This window comes from Protopterus annectens, chromosome 1.part2, assembly GCF_019279795.1.
Source record: "Protopterus annectens isolate FY-2018-M chromosome 1.part2, PAN1.0, whole genome shotgun sequence".
NCBI lineage: Eukaryota > Metazoa > Chordata > Ceratodontiformes > Protopteridae > Protopterus > Protopterus annectens.
In genome coordinates, this window is record NC_056727.1 from 1,193,944,612 (window position 1) to 1,193,969,869 (window position 25,258).

Consider the following 25,258-nt stretch of genomic DNA (forward strand, 5'->3'; position numbering starts at 1 on the left):
TTTGTGATTTAAAAAAAAATCAGACCAGAATAAATCATTTCAAAACTTCCCCCACCTTTAATGTGACCTATAACCTGTACAATTCAATTGAAAGACAAATATTTTAGGGAAAAAAATTAAAAATACAATAAGTCGGTTGCATAAGTGTGCACAGCCTTAAACTAATACTTTGATGAAGCACCTTTTGATTTAATTATACTATTCAGTCTTTTTGGTTGAGTCTACAAACATGGCACATCTTGACTTGACAATATTTGTCCACTCCTTTGCAGAAACGCTCCAAATCTGTCAGATCACGAGGGCATCTCTTGTGCACAGCCCTCTTCAGGTTACCCTAGAGATTTTCTATTGGGTTTAGGTCTGGTCTCTGGCTGGGCCATTCCAAAACTTTAATTTTCTTCTGGTGAAGCCATTCTTTTGTTGATTTGGATGTATGCTTGGGGTCACTGTCATACTTAAAGGTGAAATTCATCGTCAGCTTCCTAGCAGATGCCTTAAGGTTTTGGGCCAAAAGTGACTGGTATTTGGAATTGTTCATAATGCCCTCCACCTTGATTAAAGCACCAGTTCCAGCTGTAGAAAAACAAACCCAAAGCATGAAACTGTCACGACCATGCTTCACCGTGGGGATGGTGTTCTTTTGGTGTTGCAAAGTGTTGTTTTTTGTGCCAAACGTACCCTTTGGAATTGTGGCCAAGACGTTCAACCTTGTTCTCATCAGACTAGAACACATTTTCCCACATGCATTTGGGAATCCTGATGTACTGTTTTACAAATTTTAGCCAGGCCTGGTTGTTTTTCTGTGCAAGAAAAGACTTCTGTCTTGCAACCCTACCCCACAGTCCAGAATATGGAGAATACAGGACACTGCTGTCACGTTGTACACAACCAGTACTTGCCAGCAATTTTTGTAGCTCCTTCAGTGTTGCTGTAGGTCTCTTAACAGCCTCCCTGACCAGTTTTTGTCTAGTCTTTTCATCAGTTTTGGAGGGATGTCCAGTTCTTTGCAACGTCACTGTTGTCCCATATTTTCTCCACTTTTTGATTACTGTCTTCACTGTATTCCATGGTATATCCAATGCTGTGGAAATTTTTTGTAGACTTCTCCTGACACCTTTCAACAATGAGATCCCTTTGATGCTTTGTAAGCTCTCTACGAAGCATGGCTTTTGTTGTAGCTCCCTTTGATGCTTTATAAGCTCTCGGCAAACCATGGCTTTTGTTGTAGCAAGCAACTGAGTAAATGTCAGACAAGTCCTACTAGGACAGCTGAACTTTATTTGGGGTTAATCAGAGTCTGTAACTGATGCCTGGTGTGTACCCAAGAAGACTGAATGCTGTAATTAAATCAAAAGGTGCTTCAACAAACTATTAGTTTAATACACAGAACCAAGTATTAGTTTAAAGGTGTGCACACACAACAGAGTATTAGTTTTAGGGTGTGCACACACAACAAAGTTTTAGTTTAAAGATGTACACACACAACAAAGTTTTAGTTTAAGGGTGTGCACACTTATGCAACCAGCGTATTGTACTTTTTATATATATATATTTTTCCAGATTTGTTTTTCAATTGAATTGTACAGGTTATAGGTCAAATTGAAGGTGGGAAAAGATTTGAAATGATTTATTGTGGTCTCACTTTTTTTATCAGAAAAACCTGGCATTTTAACAGGGGTGTGTAAACTTTTTATATCCACTACATACACACACACCAAATGATTTCCTGACATTACTGACTCGAATAATTAAGCCCATCTGAAGACTTGAGCCCTGTTACTACAATACCTATCGATGCCCCAAGAATGTCCAAGCTATACAAATTCCTCTAACTTTGGTTCTTAAGCTTCAGTTAAAACACCAGCATCTTCATGGACTGAAAAACAGGTATGACGGGTCTGGATTTCATGCCAGCAATCAAGGAGACTCATTCCTCACCACTGACTCTGGTAAAGGGACGGTCACTAACAGCACAGATAGATTCACACAGTATGTTCGCATGCAGCTCCTTGTACCAAGCACAATGTCCTTTAAGAGCACACAAAGCACACTCCAGATCTGGGGTCAGACTCTCTCTCCAGGTGCACACAAACTCCACACTGACCACTTTGGAGCTCTGTACTCCTGTTCCTAGTAGCTGACACACACACTTGGATATTTGAGTTTCACATATACATACACAACCGGGAAAAGCTTGTGTAGATTTACTAGCTGTGTTCCTTTCTGCCCAGACTCTAAAGTAATCACAATGCCACCAGCCAGCTACCCTAAGGCTCTTACAAAGGGTATGCAATTACACTGTGTAAAATTAATACCAATACAAATGGTAATGTATGATCCAAGCAGCAAGGCTTTTAGGAGTGGCCACAGTGTCACTAAGACAAACCTAAGTACTCCCAAGATGTTAAAAGTATTCTCTAAAGGACCAGCCACAATGAAAGGTATTAAAACATTTCTTCTTTCGGCTTTTCCCAGTTAGGGGTTGCCACAGTGGACAATCTGTCTGCTCATGATTGGCAGTGGAGTTTTACGGTATCAAGTTGCCAGCCTGGCGCCCAACCTTCCATAGAAGGCACACACACGCACACCTAGGGCCAATTTAATGTCCAATCCACCTACTGCATGTCTTTGAGATGTGGGAGGAAACGGGAGCACCCGGAGGAAACCCACGTGACCACAGGGAGGACATGCAGACTTCCACACTAAAGGCACCCCAGCCGAGAGTCAAACCAGAGAACCTCTTGCTGTGAGCTGGCAACACTAACCGCTGCACCACCACGGCCGCCCCTGAAAGGTATTAAAACATTTAATGACATATAAAACAGAAAACAAGAGAACACTTAATACAATAAACACAGTTTCAACCAGAGCAACAAAAATACAGTTGGATAGTTTTTCACAAATGCAGAAAACAATACTAAACTAATCTCACTAAATGTCAGACTAAAAAATTACTGTTCTCCGACTACTTAAGCAAGTTAAGCTGATGTGTGCTGAATGTCTCGCGAAAGCCAGATAAGCATTCTAAAGTGCTGCTGCAAAGGTTCCAAAGAAACCAGATGCTAGCTGCAGATGCTGGGTAGAGGATGACATTACATCTGGTCATCTGACTCTGGTACAATAAACACACACAGTCTTGCCAAGGTTTGTGGCAGTATCTGAAAGCTATTGACACAATTTCAAACTTTCCACTCTTCCAGGATTCTCTGATAAACATACAGATTTGATCAGTTACAATACAACCTAATATACATGCATACTTTCTGTCCAGCCAGACCTACCATTGATGCATTTTTTAACACAAGTAACTTTATAAATATATTTTTAACTCAAAACATCTGTACAAATCAGTCTGATAATCGCATAAAAAATAGTTGCGTAAAATCTCACCTTCTCTTCTATATGCTGCAGTATTCATCACTAGGGAGTCTGCCTCTGGCTGACTTGTACATCTGGCCAGTATACCAAACTCTACATGTTACTGAGAGGTACGTGCGACACCTCACATCATCGCACATATGTCAGATACATCGGGCATAAAGTGAACATCAGCAAGCACCAAGCTCAGAACCGAATGCCGCCAATTATCAGCCTGAGCCTAGGTGTGAAACATATCACCAGGTAAAACAGGCAAGCATTGGGGGGGGGAGGGTAAGCAATACTGCAGCATATAGAAGAGAAGGTCTTTTGTGGTTATGGTAAGATTTTATACAACTATTCTATGTCCTTCTATTCATATGCTACACTATTCATCACATTAGGGAGAATGCCAAAGCTCATGCTTGGGAAAGATTGGGAGGCAGCGGCGCACAGGCTTTTTCTACAAACCCATGTAGAATATTTCTGCCAAAACCAGCCCTGGACCTGGAGATTATATCAAATTTATAATGTTTAGTGAAAGAATGAACAAAGGACCAGGTATCTGCCTGCAGAATACAGTACGTGTCCAAGCCTTTAAAGAAAGAGAGGAGGATACTGCTCTTGTGGAGTGTGCCCTCACTGGAAAAGATCGGCTCTTACCATTAGCTGAACAGAAGGAGATAGCTTTAGAAATACAAGAAGAGATAGTTTCCTTGGAAACCAGCTGACCCAAGGCAATTGTCTGGTAGGACAAACAGGCATTCAGATTTATGGATAGGTTTGGTTTTATCAAGGTAGTATCCAAGTTGCCTGTGCACATCCAAAGTGTGCAGAATTTTCTCACTGGGAGATTGAAGGGAAGGAAAAAGGTGGGAAGTCTAGAAGAGACTGATTAAGGGATAATTCACTGACCACCTTGCCCAAAAGGGAGTCAGTAGCAAGATTTTTGGTTAATCCTGCTGTATTTTCGGTAGGACCCTTTGGAGGAGAGGTGTGGGGGGGATGCATACAGAAACATCCCATTCCAAGAGAATGACAGAGCATGCACCTTCCAGGCCAAGGGATGAGGACCCAGGCACAAAATTTTGGAAGTTGTCTGTTCATGGGGAGGGTGGCAAAAAGATTTACCCCAATGATGGATCAGGTCCAGAAACACATCCCTGCGTAACCTGCTTAATGAATCTGCCTCCACATTCTGAGCTGAGGGAAGGTAAACTGCCTGAAGGGAAAACTTGACTTTGTAAGGCTAACTCCCTGGCATGTAGGGCTAGTCTGCATAGGACATAACACTTTGTTTTTCCTACTTGTTGATGTACCAAAGGACAGTGGTGTTGTCTGTGAACCACCTCAGCAACCCTGGAGTTAACTTTTGTTTGAAGATTTGTAGGGCAAAAATTAGGGCCCTCATCTCTTTTACATTGATATATTCCTTCGTCTGCTCTGAAGACCAAACATCCTTGACCCTCCAGGATTGTAGAGTCGCATCCCATCCTGTGTCTGAAGCATTTGTGTATAACTCTTGACAGGGGAGGGGAAGCTGTAGGGGAAGACCAGGGTTTTTGTTCACCTGCAGGATCCACCAATCCAACTCCTTTTTTATGCAAGTTAGGAGTGGAATCATGAAATCCAGAGGGTGGGAGTACTGCATCCAAACTGTCTTTAGAAACCACTGAAATTTCCTCATGTGCAACTTGGCCAATGGAAGCATTGGGATCGTAGATGCCATAAATCCCAGAAGGTGTATGAAATCCCTGGCAGTCAGAGATTGAAGGGGTAAGATGCACTGGAAGTAGGAAGTGAGGAACATCACATCTCTTCTGTGGGTAGTAAAGCCAGCATCTTGTTTGTTTGGATCCTGCAGCCCAGAAAAATGTGGTCTTGCGAAGAAATCAGAGAGGACTTCTGAAAGTTTATAGTGAAGCCTAGACTCTTCAGAAGGGAAATAGTGAAATAAAGATTCTCCTGAAGTAGGTCTGAGGACTGTGATTGGATTTGGAGATCATCTAGGTAAGGGAAGATCTGAATTCCATGCAGAATGCTAAGACAGGAGCCAAGCATTTTGTGAAGACCCTTGGTGCCGGCGAAAGAACAAAGGGCAAAGTACAGAACTGAAAATGTGGAGAAAGCAACCGAAAAATTTAAGAATTTCCTGAATTGATGGTGAATGTGGATGTGAAGATAGAGAGTCTTTGATGTCTAAAGACATCTTGAACGCTTGGGGAAGAATGACAGGAACAAGAGAGAGCAAAGCTAGCATCCAAAAGGAGGGGACATTCAGGAAAGTGTTTATCTCATTAACCTAGAGTACCTTCTCAGGGCGCCTTAGTGTTTACATCAGAGCGCTCTCTGAGGTGCTTGAAAATATGTTGTTTCAGAGTGCCTTCCACAATCGCAGGTAAATTCTCAGTCAGTTTTTAACTCCACTGATAGAAATTAAGTTGAAAAAGTACATTAACTTTGTCAGGTACCTTGTCAACTTCATTTTCACTGTGGAGTAACATGTTTGTATTTAACATTTTGGAGAAAATCTGCTCGTCATGCACTGTGTATCTGCTTGTGATCACGGCAAGCAGATTCTGTATATTTTCCAGGAAGCAAGTGGTGGCAACCAATCGGATTCTTGCAATCCAAGCTGCCACTTGCCTACCACCACCATCCCCAGATCTAACTTTCTCTGTTCTGTGATAATAGAGGGTCCTCCAGTACCAATTCCCTTTCTTTTTCTCGGATCTGCTATACTGCTACTGGAGCAGTCTTCTGTATTGTAACAGAACATTTTCTGAGCACAGTTTGCGAAGACGAGCGATATGTCATCAGCTCAGCAGCGAGGAAACCAGAAAGCAAGTACCCTTACAGCTGAAACTGAGATCTTCCTATCCACAATAAGGTAAGTGCTCACTGCGCTGAACTGCACTTACTTTTGAGGACAGACTTACTGTGAAAGGAGAAATTGCTTCAGAGCCATTTCTTCCAAATGCATGTCATTCTGTTTGTCTGGGGAGTATAAGAGCCTGCTGTCTAAGCCACTTAACGTTAAGTGTTCCCGGCACAGAAATGCACTCCAGTTTGCATACCTTGCCTAGTTTTGCCTCACACCTGATTTCCTAGTAGTTTCTATGTAATGTTCCGTTTATCCCTGAGCCCCCAAAAAGCGCCAGATCTGATAAAAAGTCTAGCATTACTAATGCATTTTAGGTTGCCTGCGTTGTTTGTTATGAAAAAGTAATCAGGCTTTAACAATAATCAATGCCATTGATGCAATGCAATAAGCAGAGCTGTTTTCTTCCGAATGCATGTTATTCAGTTGACTGTCTAGGAAGTATATGAGCCACTGTCCAAGACACCGAATAACGTTAAGTGTTCCTAGCATAGAAATGCACTTCAGTTTACATACTTTGCCTACTTTGTTGCCTCACACCGGATTTCCTTACAGTTTGTGTAATATTTTATCCCTGAGCCCAAAAAACGCCAGATCTGATAAAATGTCTAGTATTACTAGTGCAATTAAGGTCCCCTGCACTGTTAGGAAATAGTAATCAGGCTTTAACAATAACCAATGATGCATTTACGTCAGCTTGTTAGCTTGTTATTGAAGTATTTATTCATGCAATTTGGCACAGATGTATTTTATGTAATTATGTTTGATGAGGGTAAGTGCATGTATTATACTTTCACAGAGAAATTTCCATTCGGCACATTTGTCCAGTTATTAAGAAACAAATAAGCTGTACATGGACCACAAACTTGAGAATATTGGGCAACAAAAGCAGAATCATCAGTCTGTAGTTTTTAGTTGTGTTTTTCTTACCACCTTTAACGGCTGGTGTAACTTTAGCATGATTCTATAAATGTGGAAGGCTTCTGTTTTTTTCCTCATTATAAGGGGCTATACCATGAAAGATGTTGGCAGACTGTTCATGGGGAGTGTTCTTTTAGTTCATTAGCATTTACTCATAAGAGATACAAGTATTAGAAAGTGCAGGTACATAATTTCATGGTAGTAGGTTTGACTTGGGCTATTAGTCTGGCTGGAGTGCTTACTGATTTTGGAGTGGAGGAAGCTTTAATATTTCCAAGAATTTTATTTTTTTTATGGTGGACCAGATCATCACTGGCTTAATTTACTTATTGTTTTGTTTTTATAATATGCTGCTAAGCACTACTTTCATGTCATTTTGTTTAGAAGAGTGGTGCTACTGCTTTTTTTAAATCTCTTCCATGCCAAGTTTTAGATCTGCATTTCCTTAGTGCTGCATTTATCCATTTTATATTACGTTATTTCATATGGGAGCAAATTTACCCCATAAATCTTACAGGAATGTATTCAGTGTTAAATGTATGCCTTGACAAAGCTAACCACACTCCCAGATGACACTGATAATTTCTTCTATTTCTTGAACTGGTAGATATTTGAGGTTTCTGATGTCTGCTGTCTTGGGTGAGGTTGCTGGTGGCTTATGCTTACTGGGAAAGTTTCCAGTGGTTTGGCAATGTGCCAGAATTTGTTGTTTGGTTTTGTAAGTTACCAGGCTAGAATACTAAGTGTGTCAAACCTGTCTTATTTTTATTTTACACTTCTTAACTGGGAAAGTCCGACTTGGAACAAAGCTAATTTTCAGTGGCGGCCCAGGGAGAAATGCTCCAGATACATGTCTCTGCATGTCTTGCAGCAGATGGTGTAATTTGTCAAAATCCAAATGACAATATAAGAGATTAGGTCATTATAGTGAGCTTACTCGGGCAGTGTTGAAGTCCCCTTGTAAGATTTCTTTATCACAGTAATCCTAAGGCTATGTTATGGTTTCTGTAAGTATTTGCCTTGATATTGTGGGCTTGAAGTAAATAAATCCAATGTGTAGTAGCTTGGTGTTTCCTAGGGTGATTGTTGCTTTAGATTTTCTTATTGACAGCACATTGCAGCATCTGGGCTTGAGTTTTGCTGGTGCCAGTACTGCCAATCGTCCAGATCATGTGTGTCTTATTTGAAGATATCATTGTTTGGTATTGACTTTTTTAGCATGGGATGCAGGTTATGACCATCTATCTGAGATTTCAAGGACATGTGCTTGAACTGTCTTTATCCAGGCTAGCCTCCGCAGTATTTTGTTGCATATACTTCTTGAGTTTGTAGGCATGATCTTTGATCATTTTCTGTATTAAAAAGATAGGGGAAGATATGGATGTTAGGAAAGAGATGTGTTTATGGACCCTGGGATAGTTTTCACATCTTGAGCAGATAAGCAACATCTGAGACAGGTCATGAAGGCGGTTAATTAGTGATGTTTTTTTGTTCTGGATGCTATTAAGTAATTTAGCATAATTTTATCCTTTATTCCACTGTGGGCAGTGTGTGTGTAGTACATATTTACAGTATGGTTACATTGCTAAGTAATGTTTTTTTGGGTGTATAGAGTTGTAGTTGCCACTGTTTTGAACTCTAATTGCTATGTGAACTCTGTTAGAGTTAGTGTCAGTATTAATGCCAAGTATCAGGGACAGTTAAATGTCTATTACTATTCATATTTACACACTAAGGTTGTAATGATAGCTTTGGTTGCTATACTAAAGTTATATTGACAGCTTTGGTAACTTTTGGAGGATTATAAATGATGCTGAAGTATGTGGCTGCTCTGATGTATTTCTTGTTATCTATTGGATGGTGGGCCTATTGGGAGAAGCTAGATATCAAAGTCTTATCATGTGGCTTTAGAATGAGTGGAAATATTGTCATGTATTTCATGTTACTGTCTCCTGGCTGTGGTGAAAATAAGGAGGAGCTATAGTTTGTTTTTAGTGGTCCCTGGTGGTGAAATTTAACTGTAAATTACTTATATGCATACCTATCAAGTGTCCACATTTTCACACCATGTCCAGATTTTTGCCTTGTATTTTTGGTCTGCTCCTCAAAGTTTGTGGTTTTCTGACAAATCACTGAAGCTGCAGTCACCAAATAATGACTTGCATTCAAGTTTCCAATTTCATGTCCTTCAGAAAGTGCATGCTAACACAAACCTTGTTCTAGCAACTTCAGAAGTTTATAAGAGCAATATTTAAAATGCGTCCTTATTTTTGGGCCTTTGTCCCCATTATTTTAGGCTTTGTCCAGATTTCTTGCGTTAAGAAGCCGAGAGGTATGTTTACATGGAATGCATACTTTGTAGTTTAGATAGTTAATTTGTGTAAGGTTTCAAGTGAAATGTCTAGTACAAGTCTGCTCTGTGTTAATATATTGCTCATTTATGTTTTTCAATTTGGATCATGTTATGTACCTGTATTTTACAGTATTTTGACAGATGGAAGGTGCTGCAGCAGGTTACATATGAATGTAATGAAGTAAAGATGAAGACCTTACTTAGCAGCAATGTGAAAGACACATTTATGCATGCATTTGTCATACTGCCTAATCTTTATACTTATACTAACCATGGAACAATGTGGTACTGTCAAGGCAATATAGCTGCTTTAGCTACACATGTTGAATTGTTAGTCAACAGCCAGTGTAGTGCACTTTCTTTTCTGATGTTTTGTCTTAATAAGTGAAGAGTTCTATTTTATGAAGGGAAATGCTATATTCATACTGTCATGAATAATAATGTTCTTGCTAGAGATGTAAGCCAATATATTGCGTCTTCTAGGATTTTTGTGTTGTCATCTGCATTATTTTATTTATGTCTCGTACATAATATTCAAGTGTTTTAACTACAGAATATATAAATTTTATATGTAAGTAATGTAAGTGTGGTTGCATAATATGAGATGGCATAGAAAGACAGTACTAAAATCTTTAATGCAAAAAAGACAGTACTAAAATCTTTAATGCAAAATATTCCATGAATCTGATAAGACATACACCCTGATGACTAGAGACATTTTTTTAATATTACAGGTGATGACTCCCTTTATGAAGTACTAACAGAATGAAGTCATGCTCCAATGATTTGAGAATTTCTCTTTCACTGCCACTGTTTTGGGTGTAGAAAAATGTAATCAATCTTTCAGTTAGGTTATTTATTGATTTTTTTTTAAATACTATTTGGTAACCTGGTTGGTGGGGGTTGGTCGCAAGACCCTTTTCAGCCTTGAACCAAAGCAAGTTTTCCAGTACCAGTTATATATGGAGGTCTCCTTAATGTGGTAGCTTTCTACTGGGTACCTCTTAGGGAGGAAACCTAGTCTTGAATGGGTAGTTTCTATCAGAAAGGGAGATAATAGCCACTGTACAATTTTGTGAATGAGAGTACCTTGAAGATGCGTCCCTTTCTGTGACTCGCACCCAATTTAGACATTGAAGGAGGTTAGACTGGTGAGAGCTGCTGTTGACAAAGAGGGTGAATCTGCAAATTTTATATTAAATATTTTTAATATTAATTAATATGTTCATTATTTGTCTGTACACCACTTTTCCAAATATTTTTGCAAGTGGAAAGTGTCGAGAGAAAAGCTATTTTAGGTACTTTAAACATGTGAAGTTTCTTTCTAAAATAACTGGTTGCACTTTAAATATTAAATGTGTAGAACTACAGGAATGTCCACCAGCAGCCTAGAAAGGGGTCTTGGGCGTTCAGTAGGAGTTCCACCATACGAGTGTGAAACCACCGATGTCAGGGGAAAGCAAGCCACTGGCCACAGCTGACAGTGAAACTGAGTAATGGTCTGTGTAGTCCACATTGGGTTGGGCATTTGCCTGACCACCTAACTTCTCAAACCTGCAAATGCAAACCTGAGGTCAGCTATTGCACGTTTCTTCAAAACATATGTGGAGGCCACATTAGCCACTAACATCTGCTGAGTGTCACTGCGCAGGCATTACACATTGTTATACAATCCATGAAGCCCATACATTCACAGTTTCAACAATGCAGTTAGTAGCAGCTGCCTGTAACTCGATCACTGACCTGCATATCCATTGATTTGTGCCAAGTCTTCAACCATTCCCATGCTCCGAGTAGCCAGACTCCACATGAGAAAGATTCAATGGTACGTCAAGTTACTGTGGCTCCAACATTGCCATCTACTGAACTTCCCGGTACCCTTACTTCTCTCCATGTCTCAAGTTTGAGCTTCAGTGCTGGATTCATCAACTTTCTCTCAACCCATGGCTTTCTTTCCAAGCTCCAGTCCCAACTGCAGATCTCTTTACAGATGCCTCAGACAGGAATGGAGCCTCCTTTGGCTCTTTCAAGGTTCAGGGTCTCTGTCCAGAGGTCAGACCACATCAATATAAAGGAAAAGAGGGCTCTTTCTAGTTCATGACACCTTGATGCCCTACACCTTGTGAAGGGAGTGTATGCGTAATGTAAAATACCTACAAGTACTAAAGGCTTTGATACACTGGCTGGACATTGGGCTATCTCTGGGAGGAGATCCCTTAGGTTATGCATACTACAATACTGAAGAGATGGACATCTACTGTTATGATAAAATCTAACAACTGTAATTTCTGTGGTGCCATGGCCTAATTTCCCTTAGTATGAATACCTCTTTGTGTCTCCCTTGAAAAGTGCCCATTGACAGAGTCTAACCAATTGCTTAGGAAGTGAAATGCACATCAGAATGTTTTAAAGTACTTGACCACAGGAGTCTGTGATGTAGACAAAATTGTAATATGACTCATTCCTCACTGCATGGTATCTTGCTAAGAAATAGGTGGGAGGAAGGGCTCAGTATTAACTGTTATACTATTTTTACTGAGTAAGTGAATGTCTATGGCCTTCTCCTAACAGATTATGACACTTGCATAACAGCTGCAAAAGGTAATATAATGAATGCCTACTCAACAAGCAATTATCACCTGTGTCTGAGCCTGCATAACTTTGCAAGTTATTAGCACAGTGCAGTTACAAAATAGCACAGAGTCATTATCACTTTTCAGGCAAAACTGTCAGCAGCTGTCGCTGTTATTCACATAACGAGAAATCTGATGAATGCACAAGTCAGACTTGGCTTTTTCTCCACTTGGAGTCATTGCAATACATCCCCCCACACGCCACTTTCATTTCTATTTGTACAATTTCAAGAAATGTAAGAAATCTACGAGGAAAAATATGGACATCCTTCGAAAATCAGGACACTTGAGAGTTATGACAGGGATACATTTTCAATTTGTTGTTTTTACACGAGAAAGTTGCTAGAATAAGAGAATTTGTGGTGTACTGTATGAAGGATATGAATATATGTTATTTACTGATTTGCATCCTCAGATTTGCCAGAAAATCACAAATTGTTTTTCCTTACAAGGCAATGATAATAACTCATGTGTTGCCTATTTGAGACTATCCCACACTGCTGTGGTAAAATATTTCCTGTGCTTTTGAACTGTGAAGTCATTTTGTTGAGTTACTGATTATAGTCTTGCTCTTATTTATTATTAAATATATTTAAAACTCCCTTTGTGGGTGATATCTGAGAGGCATATTTCAGTTAGAATATTTGCATATCTATTTGGTGAGCTACCTAGGGTCTAAGGTAGCTGGGGACTCTGGCCCACAAGGTTGAGGATAAAATGACAACTGACAGCATAAGAAAAATAAGAAAGTGATTTTCAAAGGCAGACAACTTCTGAATCATAAATCTGTTTTCATTGAGTGACTGTACTACTGCGTTTAGCAAATGTCTATCAGTATTTGTGCTATTAAATTTGAAATATTAGTTTTACATTCAATCTATATATATATATATATATATATATATATATATATATATATATATATATATATATATATATATATATATATATTTATACACACATATATATATACATATTGCACCTTTTGGCTTTTCCCGGTTAGGGGTCGCCACAGTGGAACTCCGGTCCGCTAATGACTGGTAGTTAATTTTTACATGCAGAGTTACCAGCTCTGACGCACAAAACCTTCAACGAAGGTATGCCCATTCACGCACGTCTCCATGCAGAAGACGCACTAGCTAAGAATCAAACCGGACAGTGTCTTACTGTGAGGTGACAACGCTACATCAGCACCGCGGGGATATATATATATATATATATATATATATATATATATATATATATATATATATATATATATATATGGATCTCCTACTATTGACCCGAAACGCATCTGACCCGAAAGTTGTAGATGGCCTTTCCCGCCACTGCAGTGTGACCCTGGAGTTAGCATATATATAAGTAAGGAGGGGTGTGGGGGGCACCACCCCCCACATGGGAGGTGTGGGGGTCAGACCCCCACATATTTTAAATATTTTTAATTATATACAAGGATACATGTAATTGCAATATTACTGTTCTCAGACAATAATATATACATAAAATATGTGGGGGGGCCTACGCCCCCCACACCCCCTCTTACTAAATATACTAACTCCAGGGTCGCACTACAGTTGGGAAAAGGCCATCTACAACTTTCGGTGAAATGAGTTTTCGGTGACTATTAGGAAAACTATATATATATATATATATATATATATATATATATATATATATATATATATATATATATATATATATAATCTCTACACACATTTATATATGTGAGTGTATGCATGTATGTATAATACACATATATATATATATATATATATATATATATATATATATATATATATATATATATACATATACATATATATATAGATAAATGTGTGTATCTATGGCTGAATACCCTCACTTTTTTTTTTCTTTTATGAGCAAATATTCGTACTCTTTTCATAGGACTGTTTAGCCCTGTTTATTCCTTTTACCATAATGAACAATGCATCTTACTGGCCATTGCTGATTATGGTTATATATGCTTCATATCCTTGTGAACTACTTCACTTGAACATTGCATCACACAGTCAATACATAGTTGTTTGGTGCATTGCTTTTCACATGCCTCTGTGCAGGCATATTACATCAGAATGCTGTATACCATTGTTTTTCAGGTGTGATTTCAAGTGTAAAGCAACACAGCCCCCACCGAAGATGCCATCTGTTGAGGAGAAAGCAAGCAAAATTTACTTGTAGGGTGAGGAAACTGGCTCTGATGGCTGTAGCAGTGGTTCAGACATGTACTTTGAGCCACCACATAATGCCAACCAGAGTGAGGATGCTGATTATGACAGAGGATGAGATTCTACTCGCACATCTGCGTGACAAGGCCATTGCCTGTGATATGGATGATGTCCCTGTGCCAGCCATTCCTGAAAGACCATTACAACTTGCCAAAGCAGACCTGACCAGTAATTATGACACCGACCATGACAGTGAGGATGAAGTGCCACTTGCACTCCTAAGGAAGGGGGCCACACACGATGGCCACCCAAGTGCAGTCAGCGTTTGACGCAGACAACTTGCCTTTATCTGTGTTCAAGAAAGCAAGTGGTATGACTGACACACCTATGAAGTCCTCCACAGTGCATGACACCAAGTGCTAACAAGGGTGTGGATATTTCTTCAACTGTACATGACATTGAAAATAGTCCAGATTATGTGGATTAGGATGGAGAAAATCCACTAGATAAGAGAGTCCAAGTAGCTCCTTGCCATGCAATGATACGGTTGTGCCTCACCACGGAAGGTCTGTTAGTAGTTCACTAACAACTGCATGCATTACAGTTGGCACGGACATTGAGAGGGCACCATCAATGAACCCTACAGCACTTTCCATTCCCAACTGTTCCAGGCGACCCAGTACGGTACGCTGAGCATGCCCACTACATAAGATCATGTGGGAAAAACACCTCCAAACAGTACACAATGAGGACTTTGTGGGGCCAGTAGGCCAAGTAAACAACTTGGGCTCAGAGATGGACTTCATGCATTTGATGTTCCCAGAGGAGCTGTACACCCTTATTGTCAATGAAACCAATCGCTATGCTGCACAGAGGCAAACCACAGCAGGCAAGGTTGATACGTGGTGGAGTCCTGTTTGTCCAGGAGACATATGCACATTTCTAGGTGTCAGAATATACATGTCTATTGTACATGTTCCTGAATACAGGCAGTACTGGGAAACGCACCAAGTATATGGTCGCTTCCCAATAGCGGAGTACGTGACCAGAGACAAGTTTGAAAAAATTCAGCAGCATTTCCACTGCAACGGTAACAGCTTGAGCCTACCACAGGGCTCTGTGGGTCATGACAAGTTACATCACGTTTGGCCAATACTGGATACAGTACTTCATGCATGCAGGGCACAGTACAATATGCATCGTGAGGTGGCTGCAGACGAAGCCATGGTCGGCTTTCGTGGACGCTTGACATTTAAACAGTTTATGCCTGGTAAGCCAGAGAGGTATGGCATTAAGGTCTGGGTGTTGGCAGACTCCACCAATGGGTATGTTCGTGAATTGTATACACTGGAAAAGTGGAGCAGAATACACAGGTCGGCCTGGCACACAGAGTTGTGGTTGACAACTAAGGGAATGATTGGCAAGAAGCATCACAATTACTTTCATAACCTTTACCTCTGCTCCGCTGGTACAGCAATTGCTGCAACATGGTCTGTACTGTTGTGGAATTATGCGCAGCAATAGGTCAGGATGGCCTCTAACATTCAACAGACAGGCCAGTGGAAAAGCAACTCGAGGCTACTTCAAGCAATTGAAGAGTGGACCACTGCTAGCTACTGAATGGAAGGATAGCAACCCAGTATTCCTTCTGTCAACTAACTGCAACCCAACCTTGGCAGTCTCCAACATACACAGTAGAAAGTGTGATGGAACCAAGGCATCGGTACCCTGTCCACCAGTTGTAAATATGTACAACACTTACAGGAATGGGGTGGACTGAGCAGATCACCTCAGGACACAGTATCCCACTGCCAGAAAGGCCTGCAAATGGTGGCTGTACTTGTTCTGGTTCTTAAGGGAAGTGGCCATAGTCAATGCTTTCATTATATTCCATGGAAGTAACAGCCACCAGCGACTGTCATGCTCTGGACGTGCTATTGCAGCAACACTGTTACAGTTTCGAAGGAACCTAGGCTTGCTTCTACTTGCCAGTTGCACTGAGATTACAGTCCTAAACGCTGTGAGCCGATTTGAGCATGGCTCCCACTTTCCGGTGAAATGGCATAAATCAAGATTCAAAAACGGTGCCAGCAAGGGTAAAAATGCTGAGCCATCACGGGGTGCCCGACTTGCAAGATCAACCTGTGTGTCGAATGCTTCGGCGAGTAACATAGCCATAAATTTCTAGTGGGTTGCGGACATCAAGAAAGATACATTACGCGATGCACAAGACAAATCTAAATGTGCATGCGTATTGAACTGAGGACCTTGGAGTGTGGTGCTGAGTACTGTGTGCATCACTAGGTGTCACACCTAAATGTCATGCATCTTAGGGCATCCTGGATGGCAGTGGGGAACTTGGAGAGACTCTTCAGCTCAGTCCCAGTGGGCTGCTTTCCTGGATATGCATGGTTTCAAGGGTGCCTTTTACATGCCCCCTTGTCAGTTACCGGGCCAAGCCCTTATGCACCAAGGCCAGGAAGGTCCCTCTTCAGACTTTTGTGCCAACTGCTCCTGTGTTGGTGGATGCATCAATTGGGGGGGGGGGGGGGGCATACCGTACCGTACATGGTTGGTACGTGCTGACGTCTGCTTTATACCACATGTCTTTTTATGACAGATGTATGCGGGATGATGTACGGCATTGCATGTACCTAGTAGCATGTAGACTTTGGTATACTGGCAGGATGTACCAGTCAGCTGGAGGTGGACTCCCTAATGGGATGAATAATGCAGCATACGAATAGAAGATCATAAAATTCTTTACAAAAGTCCAGCTAGCTATGCTGGCATATGTAAACATGCACCACCCTACTCTCCCTGGCACAGATGGCACTACCTCACATCACAACAGGCATGAAGAAAGGACCAGTCTTTGGAATACCCTGTGCTAATGCAGAAGAATGCTAAGGCTCTATGTAAAACAAGGCCTGCAACTCAAATCCTCCTAGAAGGGGTAACAGCTGTTAAAAGAAGTGTCTTCAAGAAAAAATATTTGAGATAGAGGTACAGCAAGCTACTATACGATGGTGAGGCACCTAGCTGCTGATATGAGAAGCCTAAATGCCTTGAGGTATGACATGCCCTTCAAAAACAGTTTTGGTGAACAACTAGAAGCAAATCGGAAAGTCTTTAGACGGGTGTTCTAATTCCCAGGGAAGCCTTGTAGCAGTAGCTGGTAAACCAGAAAAGTAGTTAAATAAATAAATATAAAAAGTAACCCCCCCCCCCCCAACAAAAAGTATTAAAAAAGCACTTCAGATATGTATCCCAGTCCACAAAAGTAAAATACCTCAGGAAAAGTAGTGTTAACACCTGTTTTACCCCACAAAAGTACAAAGTAATGCTCCCATTTAAACGTTACTAAGAATCACATGAAGCAACAAACACTTCTAGCTTAATATTTATTTTTTCACATAAATAGCTTAATTTCTATCAATTAAAACTAAGGGTGGAAGTTTTTTTTCCCTGAAGTGAAACTTACTTGTCCAGAAATGGAAAGTGTTAGCTGACTGTCAATCCTTGAAAGCCTACAAGAGGAATGTTCTTCAGCAGCAGGTTAGCTTCTGAAGGGCATGGTGCTCAAACTACTACTTTTCTTCAGCTCAACTCCAGCTGAACACTTTGGGTGCTCAGAGGTTGCCCTAAAGCGTTGGAAGCTGGCTGGTGCATCCTATGCAGGATATAATCCATACAGCCAAGACTACTTGTGCAGTGTCAGTGATCATAATGACAAACATGAAAAATGTAATCTGCAAGGTAACCACCAGGAGCTGGAGATGAGAGTGGTATAAAAATCATTGTCCCACTGGTGGCCAAAATGCATAAAACATACATTCCCCCTCAAAACCAAGACAGCCTGTAATACTCCTTTGAGCAATGTAGTCTAGGCTAGTCCAAGTTCTGCTGAAACACACTGATCTACTAGTAGAGCCCTTTCTGGGGAAGAACCTGTTAGCTCTCCAGCACATGGCCAAAATAAAGTTTAGAACACACTGAAGCATACAATGGCTCCACAAACCAGATGAGGTCTTGTAAGCCCCCACACACACACACACACATATACCGGAGTCAGAACTGAGGCTGAACTAGGTTTCTCTTTTTGGCGATTTAGCACATACCAGAAGGGCAGCACTGTGTGACATTAACGGTCTTCCACATGGAGGCTCCTTCTGGGTCCCAAGGAGGAACCACTCTCCCTTTAGGGCTGGTAATGTCCCAAACGAAGGATGGGGGGGAGGTAGGTCATAAAGACACTCTGATGAAGGACCATTTCCTCCTAAAGGCATAGTCAGTCACTGAACAGACTGGTCAAGTGGCAACCTCTCCAAGAACTGTGCTTCAAGAAACATTTTCTTGCCCTCTTTCAGATAACAGGATCTTAGCTACAACACCCTACACAAGCATGTTTAAGTCTGCGGTCCTTACCAATACATCTATGCAGTCAAAATGACAATGCAGAAACATGATAATTCACTGCAGACTCTGGAAGTCCAAGACCTTGTCCGCAGTCTTCCTAAACAAGTGGGATAGGAAATGGAACAGATGAAAAACACTTGAGAGCTAGGTCCGAACATGGCAGAGCACCATGCTTTGGCATAACTGAAGTCCTAGACCCATCAAATGGCTAGGTGGCAATATACAGTCTTCTCTAGGGCCTATGCCGAACACAAGACATCACCCACCAAGGAGTAAGCATACAAATGAGTTCACAATTGGTAACTTGGTCTCACTACTCAAACATGGGCTTGTAAAGGGCATCCACCTCCTGGAGAGAGGAAGGGGTAGAAGTCGCAGGTTGCGCAGACAGCATCACATATGACACTATTTGATGGATAACCTAAGCATACCTAGCTTTCTTCACAAGAAATTTCTGTCAGGCAATATTGAAAGGAAGGGGATAACAGCCTCAGGCTAGTCCAAACTATTCTTCCTAAGCTTGACAGCCAAAGGTGAGGTCATCTGGTGGAGCAGTGGATGAGGAATAGAAACTTTACCTTGTCCACCTCGAAGAGAATCACTTCAGCATCCCCCAATTCAGTGCAGGAGCCAAAATTCAAGGGAGGTCTACACTATCCACACTACAATGGGGAGAAGCTCAAGTTTGCCATCACATGAACATGCGTGTCTACCAGTGGATGTCTGGAGACCAGAAACTGGTTCTAGACTACATGACAGCTAAACAGCAGAACATAAGGGAAAGCACATACCAGTGGCCAGCCAAGGGTCTTTACAATAAATTCCTTGAGCATGCGAGCCCCATGACACAAACTTGCACTCCATATGTCAAATGTCTGCTTGATTGCTAACCCTTAAGATGAGAACCCTGGACTGGATAGCCTGATTAACCTTCTGCAAGCAGAACCTGCTAACTTGGCCACTTGTACCAAGAGAAAACTTCAGTTTTGAGTACCACAGATCCAAGACCCACTAGTCAGACTTCTCCCAGAAGATTAGACCAGCTAACTGACCCCGATCTCTGGCCACTCATCTGGTTGGGAACCCAAGAACCCCATAACAAATCACCGAAAGACTGGGAAGCTGGAGGTGTGCCTCACCTACCTTCCACCAAACTATAGGATAAGTTGGAAATTAAGCTATTGCGAGCCAAAGGCGAGGTCACCACCTCAAAGGATAGTAGTGAGCACTGAATTCAATGATGGTAGGATCAAGCTTCTACCTACTCTCCGAATGATCATTTTTGTGCTGATTTTCTGATTTATGCCTGGGGTTGCTAAAAGACCTTCCTGCCAGTCCTTGTGCCAACTACCATGCAGCACACATATAAAACTAGGTTGGAACTCTGGAAAACATGGCAGTTGCTAACATGCGCCTTCATGGTCGAAAGCATGCTCTACAGGACAAACAAACGCAGCACAGATCATAAACGGCAATTTAATGGCTATACAGATACTTATAGTTATGTTCAAGCAGCATCTGAATGCAGGCTTTTACCAACAGAAAAACTGAGATGCATTGTTGGACAGTATTAAAAATGGAAAGGGCTCCAGAGGTGTACTTACAGATGACATTACATCACTGCAGATGCTCTTAATGCAAGACTTTACTGAAGTCATCTGTCAAAATGTGGCTGGTGGACACGGTATAACCAATCTAAGAATAATAAAAGAAGGTCCTCAGCATTAGATGTGGTTTTGTGATATTGAATTTGACAATCTAGGTTCAGGGAACACCACCTCTGACCACGGAGAGAGAGAGAGATATGGGGGGGGGGGGGTAACAAAATATAAACTCCAACTGCTTGGATCTAAACCAGACAGATGACAATTTGCTAGACCCGCTGCTCACCAGACACCCACCCCCTAAAAAAAAAAAAAGCACCAGAGGAACTTTTCTGTTACACTTTCATAGAAAGGTAATCGGCTTTTGAACATGCACAAAAATAATGTGTGCCTTATTTTCTGTTTCAGTTTCTTCTTAGAGTGAACAAGCTTCAAAATAACTTACTCGGAGCTGCATAGCTTCTGCCAGGCCTCGTGATATTTTACTGGATCCTCCTCTAAAGTTATTGGTTCCAAATCTGCTGAATCAATATACTGAAAACAAAAAATGAGGCCTCAGTTAAAAATTCATCCATAGCACTCAACCAAACAGAAAGATGCAATGCAATGGAAAATACAAAGTAGGCATAACAGAGAATAAAAGAATTAAGGTATAGGTATTCCATTAAATGTTTTTGCACTTTACAGTCAGTTTTAAATATCTAACTTTAAATGGGGAAACATCCTTGCAACAGATGTTGGCTACAATGGTGTACAATCATTTTCATACAAATGCTAACACGATGAATGGTGTTTTGTGCCGAAAATAAAACTTTAAACCACCTTACCTGGTTTAGCACCCTTGACCCTCATGAATTGGGGCAACATGTATATGTTCTACTCATTTCCAGGTTATTTGTACTTAAAATATTTGTGTCTTTCGGCTTTTTCCGGTTAGGGGTCGCCACAGCGGAACTCCGGTCCGCTAATGATTAGTAGTGGATTTTTACTTACCGGGTTACCAGCCCTGACGCACAACCTTCAACGAAGGCACGCCCCATTCATGTATGCCTCCACACAGAAGACGCTCTAGCTGAAAATTGAACGGGACATTGTCTTGCTATGAGGCGACAACACTACCGCAGCACCACCACGGGCTAAAAACTTTAAAGTCTAGCCATACAATCCCATAAATACCAGATCAAAGATCAATAGCTTAGTAAGCACCCATTAACCAATTATGTGAATAGTGTCCAAGACCTTCATTATTACATGAAAAATGGGTCAACATTTTTAAGACAAAGTAAACCTAAAAATATGATCTTACTACAAAACTTGTTAATGGCATTGTGATTTAATCACCTCCGGCTATACTCCGGTTATGAAAAGCAATTTTTTTTATACACAAATTACACAGGCATACATGAATAAATAAATTCCTTGTACTAATTTCCAGTTTAGTGAAATGCTAACTGCCCAGAAGGTACAGTCATGCAAATTCACTCACCTTAAAAGTATATGTCTGAATGGAGCATTCACCACTTCAGGAATTCATTATGTAGGCTGGAAGCTGGTATTAGTCCTCGGGCCACATCCCTTACAGACGCAAGAAACCCTTATATAAACATGTACTGTCGCTGCTAGAGGGAGCATTGGCTATGAAAAGAGCAGCTATGTGCCCAGTTGTGACGCACAATAACATCTCAGGGAATGTTAAAAGGTTGCAAGAGGCGTGAAAGCACACTCAAAGTAAATCTATACCCAACACGAATAGCACTCACTAGTTTACAATAAATATTAATTTTCTGAAATATACTTTCAAACCTTCTACAGTTATCGAATCACAGACAAACCTCAGTTGAAAAGAACCATAAAAAATGTGTGCGTTAAAAGGTACTGAATATCTGGAAACACAGTCAAACACAATGTGCATGTCCATAAAGACAGAGCAGTCTTTCTTGCAGCAATAATCCTATTACTGATGGTAAATATGCTTACAATGAGGACAATGATGAACATGTGTGTAACAGTCACTGATGATAGAAACTCAGTATACAAGCGAGAAATAGACCAAGAAGTATGTTCCCATCTCCTAGTTATGAGTGCATGATCGAAAGCATGTTCCATAGAACATGCAGAACAAATCCTGCTACACCTCTGGAATGCACATCAGACTATAGTGCTGAGAATGAGTGCCAGTAGTTGCCCATGTTACAGCATCACAAATAACCTAGGCATATACATTCCTAAAAGCTGCAGTAGTGGACAATATCTTACTCTGCAAAGTTTTGCTGTAATTCTCATAATACAATGCAATGCAGTTAGTGGACCTATGCAAAGAAGTTGGCTTAGTGATTAGATGGCCCAGTTTTCTACTCAAAAAAGCAGCTCTACCAGTTTGCTTGACCAGATTTAGTTTTCCTAATATTTTACCTGAATGATCAAAATAGCATCTATGGAATAAAAAAAAAAAATCTTTTTCTTAGCCAAGGAGACAGGAAGATGAACAACCCCCCACCCCCATCAGGTTTCATCACTGTATACACATTTGTTTCAGTGAGTTGTTTTAAACAAAATTTCTCAGCACTGGATACATTTTCCATAACATGTTTGTCAACATAAATACATCTCCTAATCTGAGTTTCACATAAAAGTTCAAATACCATGATAGTGGGGTTACCAGGTGGAATAAAAGTACTGGTCCGTTTAAAACTCAAACTATTATCAACAGTAGGGCTAACATTGTTAGAAAAAAATACCTTCAAATTCAAAAGTCTGGTATAAAGTTTTAGTTGCAAAAGTAGCCTCCACACATCATATTGGTGTGTAGGTACAAAAGAAACCTTTTTGTAACAGCGATACATGATCAAAACAAATATCCAAGTCAGTAAAATTATAAATGGAAACGTCATTAGTACAAAAATGCTTACAAACAAGTGCCCCTGAATCATTTTGAGAATTCATAATCCCAGGACTGAATTCTTCCAAAAATGCACAATAAACATCAACAGAATTGTCCAGGGGCCTGTCATCCAAAGAACAAGTTGCACTTAATTGTAATTTGTTCTGTTGTTGACTTGAAAATTGGTTTTGTAAATGTGCCACTGATTGAGTGTGGCATGTGTAACGTTGACCCCCCCATCTCCCTCGGCTTGTTTGTCCCCTTCCTGGTGTACCTACCACTTATGCTATTCTGTACTTGCTTGCAGTTCTGTATACGATCGGACCGTCTCAGGGGAGCGGGATCTAAAAAAACCTCATTGTCTACACAGTTATCAGTAGCTGTAACCTCATTGTCATCCTTTGCCATTAAATTAGCATTACCACATTCCACATTCATCACATTACCCATGGTTTTAGTGGTTGGATATGCTCCGTTTTAAGTGTATTTAGTAGTGTCTCTCAATTTCCCCTGCTTACGTTCAAGGTCAATCTTGACAAATTTATCAAGGTCTGTTACAATTTTATCAAATCGAGACTTACTGACCTCTTACAGTAAATTATAAATACTTGTTTTTAATGTAATTAAGTCTTTTTTAACTTACTTAGCTTAACATTGTTATTTCGGATAATCCACATCATATCCATACCTGTACGGTCAAAAAGGGCTTTAAGGTCCTGAAAAGCCTCAAGAGTCTTCAGTTATACCCATAGGTAATTTACATCTCAATCCTCTCGGTACCTGGTTAAGCTAAATAGATCTCTCCAAAAAAACATTGTCCATCTGCAGGGATTTAAACTTTTTTGTCAGCTTTTCAAACTGTAGTAATTGAGAGTTAAAAGTACCGAAACTCGCATTGCTGCCCATCAATGGTCTTGCGTTAAAGGTGGGTGGAGCCATCAATTCAAAATCAGGGGAAGCAATGTTACTGACAATCACCTACACAGTGCCTTCCAGGATTCATAGTATTAGCATCGTTGCCAGCAATATGTATAGCAACATCCCCACTAGAAGAGGGTGCATGTAACGTAAGCAATTCTGCCTGCATTGAGGTTAAAGTCCCATTTATGTCTTCCTCACTGCCACCCTTCTTGTTTTGCAGCAGGGAAATAATTTGCTTGGATAAATCTACGTATTGAGATAGCAGCCGCTCCATAATGGAGTAGAGAGCCTCTGATCAAGCAGCTGAATGCAAAAAATCGAAAATAGAATCCAAATAAGATGTATTAAATATGACAGCTCGAGGCTCCAAAAACAGGTCAGGATACATACACAGATGCCGCATACATCGGAACACATCAACTAGTAAAGACAAATCCACGACACTGTCCAGAGCACACAAACCGTTTACTGTAAAACATCCTATAGAATGAATGATGGGTGAAAGTGCTTAGTCTGTTGGGCTTCTTCAGAGTAAAATTAAACCTATGCAGTTGCCCTTTTAAAGAACCAGCAATTACTCAATTAAATCAACTGAGTAATCAAAATGAACATACAGTTTAAATATGCAATGTAAATAGTACAAAATGGTTAAAACTGAGACGAAGTTTCAAACTTCATAAAACTTGTTCAACACAAAATTAAAAATATATGCATGCAATTCATATAAATCTTATAGAGGCTCACTGCTGCTCAATGATGTTAAAAACTAAGCTAAAAAGTTGAAATACAAACTTAGGTGAGATTGTGTGACCCACAATTTAAAAAAGAATTATACCAACTGCGATTTATACTTTAAAATACTAGAAACAGAAATACAATCATTGATGCCCGGTGGTTTGGATGTATCCATTCGAAGTTCCCATAAACATTCCTTTATTTTCAACATAGTTTTAAAATCACCACCGGCATCCATCACAAAACATAATGTATATATTTGCATAGTTGTATAAGTTTTTGGCAACAGCTTGATTGAGTTTAGTGAGTTTTACAATGTCCAAAGGGGACTTGCAGTTGATTTGATGGAAACAGTTTTGTTGAATAA

The 25,258-nt window shown here is 40.4% G+C and overlaps 1 protein-coding gene across 1 annotated transcript in view; it reads right to left on the bottom strand.

The window, feature by feature from the left end:
* Positions 1–25,258, bottom strand: part of CTPS1 (CTP synthase 1) — a gene marked incomplete in the record, with an annotated part of 606,469 nt that overhangs the window by 239,627 nt on the left and 341,584 nt on the right. Inside the window, 1 exon segment of the mRNA XM_044060229.1 lies at positions 20,800–20,888. Within this exon segment, the coding sequence (XP_043916164.1) occupies positions 20,800–20,888 (89 nt within the window).